The following is a 16,751-nucleotide window of genomic DNA, read 5'->3' on the forward strand; positions in this document are numbered from 1 at the left end:
ATGAAGAGTTGCGTGAAAGAGTTAAGAATATGAAAAACTTGTTAGCAAATGTGATGACTTTAATTCAAAATCGATTTTCTGGAGCAGATGTTAATGATATAATACAAGCTGCAAGACAGGTATATCATAAGTTATTAATCTTATCCAACTAACTTCATAAGTTCCATAATCGTATTTTTCATAAGTAATATTTTCTATTTTTTGTGATAGGTTCCTGATGCTACTAGTGCTCAAAACCATTTGAATTCACTTAGTCCAAACAACAACGAAAATAATGAAAATGGTAATTAGATAGTATTAGTTAATTTTAATTAAAATCATTAACATTTTCTCTATTTTATTAGTAATATTTTTATGTGGAATCGTGTATTTATTCATTTGTTATTTTATTGATTGTAGGTGAAGATTAAAAGCTAATTTGTTGTTGAAGATGGAATATTGGCAATTTAGTGGACTCAATTTCTTAATGTTTTTTGAGATTGTTATGTATGACACAAGATGTCTATTTTAAATGTTAGTAAGACGTTTTCCACTACTAAGTAAAAATTCACTACAGTGCACTATGGTGAACATTGTTTAACTATTGTTTTATCGTTGTAAGACTTTTATGTTAATTTTTAATATATACGATGAACACCTTTTATTTTTTTTTTTTGAGTCTTAGATATATATATATATATATTTCATTGTATATTTATGTTTGGTTAATTTTATAAAATAAATTTTAAATTATTATATAATTTTTGTTCATAACAAAAATTAATATTTGTAATAAATTAATTACTCTTAAAACCTATACCAGCAGAAAAAAGTTGTCACTGAAATGTATAGCAACAGAATCAAAACCTTAGGTATAAATTTTATAATTATGGCTAAAGTATATACCAACAATGAAATATCCGGAGGTAAAATCAAATGTTTACCGCAACGGAAAAAATTATGTCACTATACCCTATAGCCATGGCAAAAATCCGTAGGTATTGGGCAATTATATACCACGAAAAAAAATCTCGTCGGTATAGGTAATTTTGGATATCCCTACAGTTTTTATACGTTTACCTACAGATTTTCACCGTCACTAAACGTAAAATTTCTTGTAGTGAATTCAATGTAGGTGGTAAACATCATATCCTTAAAAAGTAAAAATTTATAGAAATACTTGCAAGAAACAAATCTTGCAAAACACCAAAATATCAATAAACGTAATCGTTCAATATTCAGTGGCAATTTAAATAAATAAAAGTAGAGAAATCCAATAAAACAAAAACTAGTGGTCTAGTGGTACATAACTGCATATTAATGTAGAAACCCGAGTTCAATTCCTAACTAGTGTAAAATTACAAAGCAATGATGAATTCGCTTGTGATGGTGGGTCCGTCACAACCCGGACTATGGAATGTAAATAAGCGTATTTGAGCTCCTTTTAGATTATTTAATAAAGGAAATTAAGAGACCTACTCAAACAAGAAATTCAATATTATGATTTTTTTCTATCCACTAGACATTAACCACTTACAATGTGATATGACTATTACCGACAACACTCTTTTCGATGAAAAGAAAATGAAAAATCATAAGAGTAAAGAAAAGGAAAATCAACATTTTTTTTGTACTATTCGTAATTTTTTTAATGCTTTTTAAGTTGTTTTAAATATACATGTCACAATCTACGAGTGGCCAGTGAAATATTGTCCAGGACGAATTGTTCAAGATAAACCTAAGTTTTAATCCAAACTAGGAAAACCATTGGCAAGACATTACATACTTTATGGTCGAATACCGATATATAAATGTTTGTTTCCCTCGTGCCTCAAAGAGTTAAAAAAAAGACGATATTTTATCTTAATTTCTTCACTTAAATTCTCGTGACAACATCTTCCACTTATGTGTTGTCAAAAAAGTGTTTTCTAATATAATCAAATAGTAATTTTAAGACCAAAATCCTATATAAAGGAGAATTCTTGTAAACCAGTTGCAACAAAAATTGATCAAGTGGATAGTAAATAAGTTAAAAACGTATCACACATATTCAGACACATCCTCCGAGACACCTTATACTATGTATACACATTAGGTATTTTAATTAATTCAATGTAGGTGGTAAACATCATATCCTTAAAAAGTAAAAATTTATAGAGATACTTGCAAGAATAAAATCTTGCAAAAGACCAAAATATCAATAAACGTAATCGTTCAATATTCATTGGGATTTTAAAGAAATAAATTTAGAGAAATCAAATAAAACAAACACTAGTGGTCTGGTGGTACATAACTGCATATTAATGTAGAGACCCGAGTTCGATTCCTAACTAGTGTGCAATTACAAAGCAATGATGAATTCGCTTGTGATGGTGGGTCCATCACTACCCGGACTATGGGACTTAAATAAGCGTATTTGAGCTCCTTTTTGATTGTTTAATAAAGGAAATTAAGAGACCAGGACAAATTGTTCAAGATTAACCTAAGTTTTAATCCAAACTAGAAAAACCATTGGCCATACATTACATACTTTACGGTCGAATTTCGATATATAAATGTTTGTTTCTCTCGTGCGTCAAAGAGTTCCAAAAAAAAGATACTTTATCTTAATTTCTTCACTTAAATTCTCGTGACAACATCTTCCACTTATGTGTTGTCAAAAAAGAGTTTTCTGAAATAATCAAATAGTAATTTTATAGACTCACACATCACTATAATTAATCACACATCATCATCACATAAACTCATCACAAATTTATACAATCGCTATCATCAATCATGCAGGAACACATATATTCATCACAAATTTATCACATCACCATTATTAATCATACATTATCATCATTACATAAAATTATTACAACACGTCAATTTTTATTATAACATCATTTAAACTCATCTAATCAAACATATGCATAAAATTAATTCAACAACCAATATCACAATAATATCAAACACCACACATTTAAAGAAATTAAATCAAATATGACAATAATATAAAATGCCACATATTTAACGAAATTAAATCAAATATCACAATAATATCAAATGTCCAACATTTAACGAAATTAAATCAAATATCACAATAAAATTAAATACCACGCATTTAACGAATCAATCAACACCTTATAATTATTTATATTCCAATTATAATCTTACAATTTCCATTTTGCACATTAATTAATTTATTACTTGAAGGGCTACTGCCGTACGTAGCGATCCCCGGATGAATCGTTCGGAAATACGGTTTTCCCGTTCATCTCACAATATATTATACTCATGAATTCAAACGCTCTCTCACCCCTTATCTTATTTCGACGCTTTCACACACGAATATGATTCCACAAGAAAACAACCTTTGTTTTTTGACTATTTGTCCTTCAATCGATCTAACTCGACAGTTTATGGGTAAATGTTAAATATAGATTATGAAAAGACACTCTAAAATTTAATTTCGAAATTCTGTCAAGGAAACTTACCATAAATCAGAAAACAAATCAGTGGATAAAATAGCCATTTTCACAAGATCGTTTTGGCGTTGGTTTCACTCAAAATCGGACTTACGGTGAAGAAGAACGGTTCAAACTAAGGAATTTTATAAACGGAGAAGTCGAGTATTTTAGAGAGAAATTTGGATGGTTAAAAATCTGAGGAAGTATGTTTATTTGACTACCTAAATAAATAAAACAACATACTGAAATTTGGATGAGAACGAAGAAACTTTTTTAGAACAATTATCGATCGTAGGTGTCAAACTATAGGTGGTTGTTGTATTTCTCTTTGGTTTTACGGTCGTCGTCCAACTCCCTTCCTATTTTTTTTGTTTTATTTTATTCAGTTCACACATGGGTCAAACCCATCGGTCTCCTTTTTTAATATTAAATTAATTATTTAAAATCGTACTTAACTAATAAAATAGTTTGTTATAAAATTTAGGGTGTTACAAACATCATATCCTTAAAAAGTAAAATTTTATAGAGATACTTGCAAGAAACAAATCTTGCAAAACACCAAAATATCAATAAACGTAATCGCTCAATATTCAATGGCATTTTAAATAATTAAAACTAGAGAAATCAAATAAAACAAACACTAGTGGTCTAGTGGTACATAACTGCATATTAATGTAGAGACCCTAGTTCAATTCGTAACTAGTGTACAATTACAAAGTAATGATGAATTCGCTTGTGATGGTGGGTCCATCACTACCCGAACTATGGGATGTAAATAAGTGTATTTGAGCTCCTTCTAGATTGTTTAATAAAGAGAAATTAATTGACGAGAGGAATCCAAAAGCGATACCAATTTTTTGAGACGGCCAATGTGGTGATCGGAGTCGGCCAAAAATAGCTCGCCCAAGGAAAGAAACGCAATTGTTTCTAATTAATTTGAGCCACGATCGTTAAAATTGATGCCAAAAATCGATTCATTGGTCCATTTTGTGTGGGACAGAGGTTGAGATCGTTTCAAAACGGCAAGGAATTGGTGGGAGTGAATTTGAGAGAAAAAGGTTTGAGCGATTTGGCTGTCAGGTTTTCGCTTTTTATTTTTTTAATTGTAGAAGGAGGGGTGCAGATTTCCGATGTACAGGTACAAGAGTAAAATCGTAAGGCCCAACACAGGTAGTCAAGTGTGATGCAGAAATAGGGGTGTAATGAGTAAATCGTAGGTGTAGAAAGGAAACGTCCAATCAATAATAATCCAAATTGATATGCAGAAGTAGAAAATAGGGGTGTAAACAGTCATCTGGTCCAAAATTCATTTTCTAGTATTAGTAAAAACCCTTAATAAATAAATAATTTATTTTACTTTTTTAGAAACTTTTCTCTAAAATACTCATTTTAACATAATATTATTTATCCTTAACATCGATAAACTAAAACCCTCATATTCAAAATAATAAATATAATTATTACTATAACATTTTTCAAAATAATCACATAAAAATACATCATCTTTATAAAATAGTCGAAATGATAAAATAAATAAATATAACATCAACAATTTATATTACTTACAAAATCAAAATAAATATGTATAAAATCCTCATATGATAGCAACTATATAAAAATAAAGAAAATCAATATTAAAATTACTAAGATAGCAAGATAATTATTTGTAAAATAAATAATTAAAATAACATACATTTATAAAGAATAAAATTTAATTATGTGCACACTTAACATCAGTCAAACATACGAGAAAATAACATTAACTACAAACACACGTATACATATAGAGTCGCCTAAAATCTTATTCTTTAAAATATTCACACTAAAATACTATTATTTATAGAAAAATATATAAAATAATAAAATATAATATTTATTATTTATATCACTTATTTAGTCAAATATATACAAAATTAGCATATCATAGAAATCACTCATATAATGAAAGTTAGCCACAAAATTTATACACATATTCTAAAACAATTTTAACACCAAATTAATTATCTAAAATCCTATTTCATGAAGAATATATTTATTATAAAATTTGGGGTGTTACACACATTAGGTATTTAAATTAATTCAATGAAGATGGTAAACATCATATCCTTAAAAAGTAAAAATTTATAGAGATACTTGCAGGAAACAAATATTGCAAAACACCAAAATATCAATAAACGTAATCGCTCAATATTCATTGGCATTTTAAATAAATAAAACTAGAGAAATCAAATAAAACAAGCACTAGTGGTCTAGTGGTACATAACTGCATATTAATGTAGAGACCCGAGTTCAATTCCTAACTAGTGTACAATTACAAAGCAATGATGAATTCGCTTGTGATGGTGGGTCCATCACTACCCGAACTATGGGATGTAAATATGCGTATTTGAGCTTCTTTTAGATTGTTTAATAAAGGAAATTAAGAGACCAACTCAAACTGTGACACCCTAAACCCCAAGAATTTTTTTTTTTTTTTTTAAAACAGTTTCAAACAAATAATATACAAACTCTCGGATGTATTTGTTTTTTTTGGTAAAGAGTATCAAGTAATCATAAACATGTCACATAAATCCAATTTTCCATCAACTTAATGACATCGAAATCATAATATCAGACAACAAAATCCTTTTGAAGTACACATACATAAGTTTAATGATAGACGTAAATATGGTCCCAACCCGATGCCACTATCAGAGCGGGAATCCCCAAAAATAAAATACGTTCGAAATAACGCTAACAATAGATAGATAGTAAAACTCTTCAAGATAAGACGGCTTCCTACATATCAAGAGTATTAGTCTTCACCTATAGCTCGCAGCTCGTCTGCATCCATCGCAAACGCCAAACACAAACAACGAGGGGTGGGTATCGAAATTATTTAACAGTATAAAATACATGAGGAGAATACGCAAGCAATCAAATTAGCACATCCTCAAAAGCAATCAAGTGTATAATATCAACAGTTTATCAAATTCATTCACAATAAGATAATCACAAGGACGAAATGCGATGCACATCCTATATTCTATACTTCATCATTTGGTACCATTCTACTTTGAAGTACTTGGTTATGAGGCCTGATACTAGGTCACTACAAGAGTGGACGGACAATTCATAAATGGCGAAGTCCTCATATATCCCCTCAACTCAACCCGAGACACATATACGCGACAGTCAGGGTACTCTTGTGTTGCACGGTAGCTCCCGGCCTTAGGGAATAACCCACTAATCCACTTAGGAATTCCCCACTAGAGGTACCCCCAAGGTCTATCAGTCTTACCTTACAGTTCAACTGTAGCCCTCCATGATCAGGCTCATTCAGTTGTACTTTCCTGAATCACTAGGTTTGTCAAACCCTCCCTATATGATGACAAAATAGTTCTAACTCCAAAATCACAACTCAGTAAATTTCAATATTAAAAACCAAAATATCAAAAAACGTAATCGCTCAATATTCATTGGCATTTTAAATAAATAAAACTAGAGGAAATCTAATAAAACAAACACTAGTGGTCTAGTGGTACATAACTGCATATTAATGTAGAGACCCGAGTTCAATTCCTAACTAGTGTACAATTACAAAGCAATGATGAATTCGCTTGTGATGGTGGGTCCATCACTACCCGAACTATGGGATGTAAATAAGAGTATTTGAGCTCCTTTTAGATTGTTTAATAAAGTAAATTAAGAGACCAACTCAAACAAGAAAATCAATATAGATTATGATTTTTTCTATCGAATAGACATTAACCACTTACAATGCGATATGACTATTACCGACAACACCCTTTTCGATGAAAAGCAAATGAAAAATCATTGCTAAATTATATTTTAGTCCTCACTATTACCATTCACATTTTATTAATTAATTATTATTACTCAATAGGGCTCAATTGTACGTAGTAAGCCCCGAATGAACATCTGAGAATTTCCGCATTCTCGTTCATCTCACGTTATTTTATACTCATAAAATTGAACCTCATCTCACCCCTTACCTTGGCTGAAGATTTTTCCCAACAAAACCGATCCGCTGATTTAATGTGTCGCGTCTTCGCCAACCACCGTCTCTAACAGTCCACGAGCGAGAATAAATCAACGCAATAACCAATTACAAATTAGTTACTTGCTCCAAAAGGTAATTAATTAATTTACTAATAATACATTGACAATTTATCTGCTATTGTAATAAAATTCAAAAATATATTAATACCGTTAAACACACATATTACTATAATCAAATTTTATTTAACTGAGTATGATATAAGAACTAAATATTGTTATACATACTTAAACTTTCGGTGCTTCTTTTCAAGTTTTTCTATAATCTGGAAAGGAAATCCATACTTAAACTTAAATATTGTTACACATATTTAAGCATGACAAAAGTCCAATTTTATTACTATAATCTGATTCAGGTTTTGTTTTATTTATTATCAAATTCACTCCTAAAATAATCATCAAATTCACTATCTTAAAATAATTATCAAATTCACAATCCTAAAATAATTATATTTTTCCTCAAGAATTCAAAAAAAAAAATAGCCTATAATACTACTCATGATAATCAAGTTGAATTATAGGCCATTGATTGTTGTTCTTGTGTGCCAATTTCCATAGTATGACTCATCCTAATTATCCCTCAAAATTCATATGTATGACTCATCCTACTTATCCCTAAAAATTCAGACATATGGCTCATCCTAATTATCTCTCAAATATCATATGTATTTGTTGAAATCAAATAGATGAAGTTTACCTACGTACTTGATTGCAAATAGGAAGCGGCTGGTGTGACACCCTAAACCCCAAAATAACATTTATAATAACATATACTAAATTATTTGAAGAAAACATGCAGCGAATAAAGAAAACCTGTTAAAGAGAATAAAAACTTTAATATCTAATTTAGGATATCACGTTTCTCTAAATACACCTGTAACAATTCAACTTTGTTTTTTTTTTTCAATTATAATAGTACAACATCAATGAACTTGATTTAACTATAATTTCTTGATTTAATTCCCAAGACTTACTCATACTAAGTTTTCATATAAAAAGTCATTTGTAATAACATAAGTAAAATACACATTACAACTCTTAATTCCCGGTATCACCTATCAGAGCGGGGTTTCTCCCAAACTTGAACTTCGAGACTCATTAACCTGTAACAACTGCGATTTCACAAAAGCAGGGCCAAACCAGTCAAACACAAACAACGAAACAGGTGAGTTTTGAAATCATGTTGATAGTATAATATAAATAAGAGGAACACGCAATTAATCATCAATAAATCGTATCATTACACAAACATTCTTCAAGGAAAAACATCACACTATATAGTCAAAATCAAAGAAAATCAATGCACTTCATTGTAACATCAAATCATCGCATAAATTATTATCACACATAATACATATTAATCACAACAAAACAATCACAAGAAAAAGCAATGCTATGCATGAACTTAGACTCTACTTCACAATGTGGTACCATTCTAACTCTGAAGTACTTGGTTAGGAGGCTTGATACTATGCCACCATCTCAGTGGACGGGCAATTCAAATTGGCCCTGTCCTCATAGATCCCCTCAACTCAACCCGAGACACATAAACGTGACAGAGGAGGTAAACGTGTGTTGCATGGTAGCTCCCGACATTTGGAGTGCTACCTCCAAGTCACCTAGGAATTCCCCACCCGAATACCTCCAAGGTCTAACAATCTTGCCTTAAGGCTCAATAGTAGACCGCCAGGATCAGGCTCATTCAGTTTTACTTCCCCAGAATCACTACGCTTGTCATACCCTACCTATATGATGACAAAATAATCTTCACTTCACAAATTCTCAATATTTATTTTCTCCCCTCGTTGGCCTATGATACTCCATTAAGACCGCCATCTCAAACACAAATTGGAATAAAAATTATTTCACCAACTATGGGGTTACTTCAATATTCTCATCACAAATTCACAATATCACTATCATTAATCATATATCATCACATAAACTCATCACAATTTTATAGAATCACTATCATAAATCAAACATCATCATTATTATCACATGAACTTATCACATAAACTTATCACAAATTTATATCATAAATCACATTGACATAAACTCATTTAATCAAACATGTGCCCCAAATTCATTTGAAATCAAATATCACAATGATATCAAATATCACAATGATATCAAATATCACAATTATATCAAATATCACAATAATGTTAAATATCTCAATAATATCAAATATCACACATTTAACGGAATTAAATCAATCAACACCTTATAAATATTTCTATTACAAATTTTAATCTCACAATTTCCATTTTGCATATTAATTAATTTATCACTCAAAGGGCTATTGTCGTACGTAGCGAGCCCCAGGTGAATCGTTGGGAAATACGGTATTTCCGTTCATCTCACAATATATTATACTCATGAATTCAAACGCTCTCTCACCCCTTACCTTATTTCGATGCTTTATCAAACCCAGAAATCAATGAGAATTTTAACCTGCAGATCGAAAACGTCCAGCGAGCAAGTCCGAATAATCGACGAGTTGACAAAATCGTTGAGACATGACTGATAAATTATGTGGAGCATAAAAATAAATGTTAAATAATTAATAATAATTTTAGGAACAAAATTGGAGTCAAAACGATGAAAAAAACTGTAGAAAATGTCTCACCGACTCGTCGAAGCGCCCAGAAGGGTCCGACGTCAACTTCACCGAAAAATACAAATGAGTAGTGCTTCTTGAAGGTTTCGATGAGGGGAATCCATAAATGATGTCGGTTTTTTTGAGACGACAAACGTGGTGATCGGGATCGGTCAAAAACAACTCGCCCATGGAAAGAAACACAGATGTTTCTGATTAAACGGAGTCACGATTAGTAAAATTGATGTCAAAAACGGATTAAGTGGCCGATTTTGTGTGGGATAGAGGTTGGGATCATTTCAAAATGGCAAGGAATTGTTGGGACGGATTTAAGAGGAAGATGGTGTTGATGCCATGGTGCGGCTGTAGTCTGCAGTTTTTATTTTTAATTGCAGATTGAGGGGTGTAGATGGCAGATGTACAGGTGCATGAGTAAAACAGTCTGTAAGGCCCAACACAGAGGAGTCTAGCCTGAGGCAGAAATGGGGGTGAGATGAACAACTCGCAGGTATAGAAAAGAAAAGCCCAATCTGTCCAATTTAATGTGCAGATGTAGAAAATAGAGGTGTAAAGAGTCGTCTGGTCCAAAAATTCAATTTATAGTATTTCTAAAAGTCCTTAATAAATAATTTATTTTATTGATCCACACTGAAAACTTTTTCTCCAAAACACTTATTTTAACATAATATTTTGTTTTTCTTTAACATAGATGAATCTAATTTTAACCAAAACTCTCATTCAAAATAATAACTATAAGTATTACTATAACATTTTTCAAAATAATAACATAAAAATACATCGCCATACCATTATAACTAAATGAAAATAAAAAAACTCAATAGCAATGTTACTAATACATCAAAATAATTATTTGTAAAATAAATAATTAAAATAGAATATAATTATAAAAAAAATTAAATATAATTATGTGCATATTTGATATTAGTCAAACATACAAGAAAATATCGCATTAACTACGAACGCACGTATGCACGTAGAATCACCTAAAATCTTATACCTTAAAATATGTACACTAAGATACTATTATTTATAGAAAAAAAAATATATAAAATAATAAAATATAATATTTATTATTTATATCACTTACTTACTCAAATATGTACAGATAAATACATCATAGAAAATACACATATAAAGAAAAATAATCTTAAAGATAATCAACATATACTCTAAAATAATTTTAGCACCAAATTAATTATCTAAAATTCTATTTAATTAATAAAATAGTTTGTTATAAAATGGGTGTTACAGTTGGTAGGGCTACCTTATGTTTTCTTCTAATATTCTATTAGCACGATCAGAAGCGCACTATTCACCATTTGGAGGCGGATATATATATATATATATATAGGGACAACTAGGTTTAACATTATTGATATATTATTATTATTATTATTATTTGTTCACCCTTTTAACGCTGATGTTAAAAGATTAGTGTACTCATACACAAGTTTATTTCTTATTTTTTTATTTTTTTATTTATCCAAAATCCATTTAAATAATTATATTTAATATTAATAATTCAAATAAATTATTAGGGTAAAAGAAAAAAACACATAGGAAATTATCACACTACAACAAATACACATATAATATAATTTATTATAATATTATTATTATATATTTATTAAAAATTTGGGGTGTTATATTTCTCCCCCTGTAAAAAATATTTCATCCTCGAAATTTACCTGGAGAAAACAGTTCGGGATAAGAGTCACGCATTTGACTTTTGACATCCCACGTAACACTTTCACCAGTAGCACCTCCCCAGACAACCTTAACTAATGAAATTGTCTTACTCCTTAATTTCTTGATCTTTCGGTCCTCAATCCGCAACGGTAAGGTCTCAAAAGTTAGATTCTCTTTTATTTGGACCTTGTCTGCCTCAAACACATGTGAAGGATCAAAAATGTACTTGCGAAGTTGAGATACGTGAAAGACACTATGAAGATTAGAAAGAGAAGGAGGTAACGCGATCTGATATGCCACGTTACAGACACGTTTAAGAATCTGGTGGTCCTATAAATTGAGGAGTAAGCTTTCGCATTTTTAATGCCCGAACAACCCCAATTATTGGAGTAACTCTCAGAAATACATGATCACCTTCTTGAAATTCAAGGTTTTTCCTTCTTTTATCATGGTAACTCTTTTGCCTACTATGAGATGTTCTCATCTTTTCTTGAATCATTTTTACTTTATCAGTAGTCTGTTGAACAATCTCAAGTCCTAACACAAGGTTATCACTTGTCTCAAACCAACACAGAGGGGTCCTACACCTTCTCCCATACAACGCCTCAAAAGGGGCCATTCCAATGCTAGAGTGGAAACTATTGTTATAGGTAAACTCTATAAGTGGCAAAAAGCTATCCCAACTTCCATTTTGTTCCAACACACAAGCTCTCAACAAGTCTTCTAGGGATTGATTGGTTCGCTCAGTCTGACCATCTGTTTGTGGGTGGTAGGCTGAACTCATCCTAAGGTTCGTACCTAAAGTGCTCTGTAAACCTTGCCAAAACTTAGAGGTAAACTTAGGGTCTCTATCTAAGACTATACTTGATGGGATTCCATGCAACTTCACAATTTCCTTTATGTATATTTCAGCTAACCTTTCTATAGAACAAGTTATGTTTATCAGAATAAAGTGAGCAGATTTAGTTAATTTATCCACAATAACCCAAATACTATTGTACCTTTTTGGAGTTCGAGGTAAGCCTACAACAAAGTCCATAGAGATGCTATCCCACTTCCATTCAGGAATACTCAAAGGTTGCATCAAACCTGAAGGTTTTTGGTGTTCTACCTTAGACTTTTGACAGGTCAAACAAGCATACACAAACTCAATAACATCTTTTTTCATTTTAGGCCACCAAAATATCTTCTCGAGGTCCTTATACATCTTTGTGGCTCTAGGGTGAATACTTAGACAACTTATATGTCCTTCCTCTAAGATCATCTTTCTTAACTCATCTACATCGGGTACGCAAATTCTATCCTTAAATCTCAAAATTCCACCCACACCTATTTTAAAATTAGGTCCTCTCCCTTGGTCAATCGACTGTAACTTATCCAAAAGGTATAAATCCAATTTCTGATTCTTTTCAATGTCTTCTAATAGTCCACTAGTTACCTTCAACATTCACAATTTAATGCTTTCTGGTGTCACTTAACAAACTAAACTAAGGTCTCTAAATTGCTCCAACAACTCACTATGCTTAACCATTAAAGCGGATACACTCAAAGTCTTCCTACTCAAGGCATCAACCACTACATTGGCCTTTCCAGGATGATAGTTTAACTCAAAATCAAAATCTTTAAGAAATTCCATCCACCTACGTTGTCTCATGTTCAACTCCTTCTGGTCAAAAAGATACTTAAGGCTCTTATGGTCGCTAAAAACCTCAAATCTAAATCCATATAAATAATGTCTCCACATCTTAAGTACAAAGACAACTGCTGCTAGTTCTAGGTCATGGGTAGGGTAGTTCCTCTCATGAATCTTCAGTTTCCTAGAAGCATATGCTACCACCTTCCCATCCTGCATAAGTACTCCACCTAATCCTGAACCACACGCATCACAATATACTACAAAGGGTTCACTCAGGTCGGGTAATACGAAGATCGGTGCAGAGGTCAATCGTTTCTTAAGTTCTTGGAAACTATTCTGACAATGGTTATCCCACACGAACAATTCCCCTTTTCGGGTCAACTTAGTTAAAGGTAAGGCCAACTTGGAGAATCCTTCTAGGAACCTACGATAATAACATGCCAATCCTAGGAAACTCCTAATCTCGGTCACTGATTTAGGCGTTTTCCATTCTAAGACATTCTCAACTTTAGCAGGATCAACAACAATTACACCTTTTGAAATTATATGTCCTAAGAAACTTACTTCCTCTAATCAAAATTCACACTTAGACAACTTGGCAAATAATTGTTTCTCCTTAAGGGTTTTCAAGACTATCCTTAAATGTTCACCATGATCTTCCTTAGTTTTAGAGTACACTAAGATATCATCTATAAACCCAACCACAAAAGAGTCTAGGTAAGGATGAAAGATCTGGTTCATGTAATCCATAAACACTGCTAGTGCATTAGTCACACCAAAAGGCATAACCAAATACTCGTAATGCCCATAACGGGTCCTAAAGGCGGTTCTAGGGATATCATAAGACTTCACTCGGATATGATGATAACCTGATCTCAAGTCGATCTTACTAAACACACAAGATCCTTTCAATTGGTCCATAAGGTCATCTATCTTGGGTAGTAGATACTTATTCTTGATTGTAACTTAATTAAGTTGGCGGTAATCCACACACAACCTCATAGTGCCATCCTTCTTCTTAACCAACAACACATGTGCACCCCACGGTGACACACTAGGCCTTATAAATTATTTATCTAAAAGCTCTTCCTATTGCTTCTTAAGCTCAGACAATTCTAAGGGAGACATCTTATACGGTGCCATGGATATGGGTCCAGTACCTGGTACGAGGTCAATGCTAAACTCAATCTCACGCTCTGGTGGTAAACTAGTGACATCTTCAGGAAATACTTCAGGGAATTCACACACAATAGGAACATCTCGTATTACAACTTTTTCTTCAAATTCCAATGAGTCTAGGATCATGTATAACTGGGCATCTTTTTTCAAGAGTGCCTTTACTTTGTTGGCGGATATATCGCTAGGCTTATCCCTCTCTTCTGACTCCATAAATTCAATGGTTTTACTAAAAAAATCTACGCGGACACGGTTGGCAGATAGCCAATCCATACCAAGAATCACATCAACCAGACGCAAAGATAAACACACTAAGTCAACTCGGAAGTCCCTTCCACATACATGGATAGAAATGTCAAGACAAACACAAGAGGTATCAACAGAATCCCTAGTTGGGGTATTCACAATCAAATCATACTACAAACGAGATACAGGTAGTCCTAAATGTCTAACACAATCAAGAGACACAAAGGAATGAGTGGCACCACTGAGGGCAAAGACTCTTCCATTGGAATTAGGTCAGCTGGCTTGGGAACTCTGGTTTTCAGGTTATGGAGATTTCCTTGGATAGGGGCATATGGTGATAATGTGGCCTTGTTGTTGACAATTAAAACAAGTAATTCCAACATCTCTACATTCATATGCCATGTGACCCTGCTTACCACACCTATGACATCGGATATGAGTAGCTGGATCACCATTATTATCATTGTTGTTGCTCGAGAGTTGACTCATGTTGTTACTATTTCCGTTACTAACTCCCCGTCCATTGTGGTTTATCTACCACCCCCATAACTATAATTGCTTCCATTTCCTTTTCTGTTACCACTACTAGCTCCTTTTCCAACTGAAAAACTGTATTATTGATAATTCAGACGACTTCCAGATTTACTAGGAGGAAAAGAGTAAGGTTTTCCTCTATTATGATGCATAGGCCTCTTGTCCTTCATGGTTCCAGTGTTTCGGTAATGCGCCTTTTCCGAACGACTATCCTCATCATAAATCCTACTCTTATTCACTAGGGTAGGAAAGTCACGGATCTCTTGCATTCCAACCTGTTTCTTGATCTCTGGTCTGAGTCCTATTTCAAACTTGATGCATTTAGACTTTTCTCCTACCTCTCCAACATAGAGTGGATAGTACCTGGATAATTCCTCGAACTTAGCAGCATACTCCGCTACTGACATATTCCCCTGTTCCAATTTAACAAATTCCATCTCCTTTATATTACAGATATCTTCAGGGAAATACTTAATTAGAAACATGTTCTTGAATATAGCCCAAGTAATTGCAGTCCCTGCATTATCTAAACGTTGGGGCGCATTATCCCACCAATGTTCAGCTTCCTCCGTCAACATAAAGGTACCAATATTCAATTTCTGACCTTCGGGACATGCCACTCCTCTGAAAATTTTCTCAACTTCTTGCAACCACTTTTGAGCTCCATCAGGATTATAGTGACCTTCAAACGATGGAGGGTTAGCCTTGTGGAATCGATCCATCACCATGAATTCATTTATTTGCACATTTCCTTGGCCACCATTGTAGCTAGTAGCTTGAGCAACAACTTGAGTAGCAATCTGTGCAGCTTGAGTAGTAGCTTGTGCAAAGGCTTGTGCAGTAGCTTGAAATTCAACCAAAGCTTGGAGAGCCTGCACTCTAACTCCTGCCATGGACTCTAGAGCCTCAGCAATCGCAGCATCATTCCTTACACTAGCCATCACTACCTACATCAATCAGATAAGCCAATCGAATAAAGTGAGACACTAGGGGAAGTGAGAAACTAACTTAGTTCTACAACACTAACACAATAATGACCATAACCACAAAACACATAGCAGAGTACACAAGGAAACATAGCGAACACATAACACATTTACTGTCTAATTGAACAGACCTGCTCTGATACCACCAATGTGACACCCTAAACCCCAAGAATATTTTTTTTCATTTTCTTATTTGTTTTTAAAACAGTGAAATTCTTGAAACAAATAATATACAAACTCTCGAATATATTTTTTTTGGTAAAGAGTATCAAGTAATCATAAACATGTCACATAAATCCAATTTTCCATAAACTTAATGACATTGAAATCATAATATCAGGCAACAAAATCCTTTTGAAGTACACATGCAT

The 16,751-nt window shown here is 32.6% G+C and overlaps 2 protein-coding genes, 1 long non-coding RNA gene and 2 pseudogenes across 3 annotated transcripts; 3 read left to right on the forward strand and 2 right to left on the reverse strand.

Annotated features, from left to right (window-relative positions):
• Positions 1 to 512, forward strand: LOC105852804 (uncharacterized). The gene is made up of 3 exons (XR_001144716.3): positions 1 to 119; positions 211 to 283; positions 400 to 512. It is a non-coding gene; the product is annotated as an uncharacterized lncRNA (long non-coding RNA).
• A 5,235-nt stretch (positions 513 to 5,747) lies between these two features.
• Positions 5,748 to 5,825, forward strand: LOC113784002 (small nucleolar RNA snoR114; annotated as a pseudogene).
• A 1,187-nt stretch (positions 5,826 to 7,012) lies between these two features.
• Positions 7,013 to 7,090, forward strand: LOC113784003 (small nucleolar RNA snoR114; annotated as a pseudogene).
• A 7,437-nt stretch (positions 7,091 to 14,527) lies between these two features.
• Positions 14,528 to 15,315, reverse strand: LOC140919690 (uncharacterized). The gene is made up of 2 exons (XM_073366299.1): positions 15,100 to 15,315; positions 14,528 to 15,031 (listed from the first exon to the last, which is right to left on the reverse strand). The coding sequence occupies exons 1-2, from the start codon at positions 15,313 to 15,315 to the stop codon at positions 14,528 to 14,530; spliced, it is 720 nt and encodes a 239-aa protein (XP_073222400.1).
• Positions 15,316 to 15,474: 159 nt separating this feature from the next.
• On the reverse strand, positions 15,475 to 16,335 carry LOC140919691 (uncharacterized). The gene has a single exon (XM_073366300.1). It carries the CDS (start codon positions 16,333 to 16,335, stop codon positions 15,475 to 15,477), a length of 861 nt encoding a protein of 286 aa, XP_073222401.1.
• Positions 16,336 to 16,751: the final 416 nt, after the last annotated feature.

Source organism: Cicer arietinum, chromosome 3 (genome assembly GCF_000331145.2).
Source record: "Cicer arietinum cultivar CDC Frontier isolate Library 1 chromosome 3, Cicar.CDCFrontier_v2.0, whole genome shotgun sequence".
In the NCBI taxonomy this organism is placed as follows: Eukaryota; Viridiplantae; Streptophyta; class Magnoliopsida; order Fabales; family Fabaceae; genus Cicer; species Cicer arietinum.

Bases quoted from the DNA above. Each gene is read 5' to 3' on its own strand.
- LOC140919690 (XM_073366299.1), bottom strand. From the start codon at position 15,315: ATGGTGATCCAGCTACTCATATCCGATGTCATAGGTGTGGTAAGCAGG. The intron at 15,032-15,099 runs GTGCCACTCATT...TCTCGTTTGTAG, and splicing joins AAGAGTCTTTGCCCTCAGTG to TATGATTTGATTGTGAATAC.
- LOC140919691 (XM_073366300.1), bottom strand. From the start codon at position 16,335: ATGGCTAGTGTAAGGAATGATGCTGCGATTGCTGAGGCTCTAGAGTCC.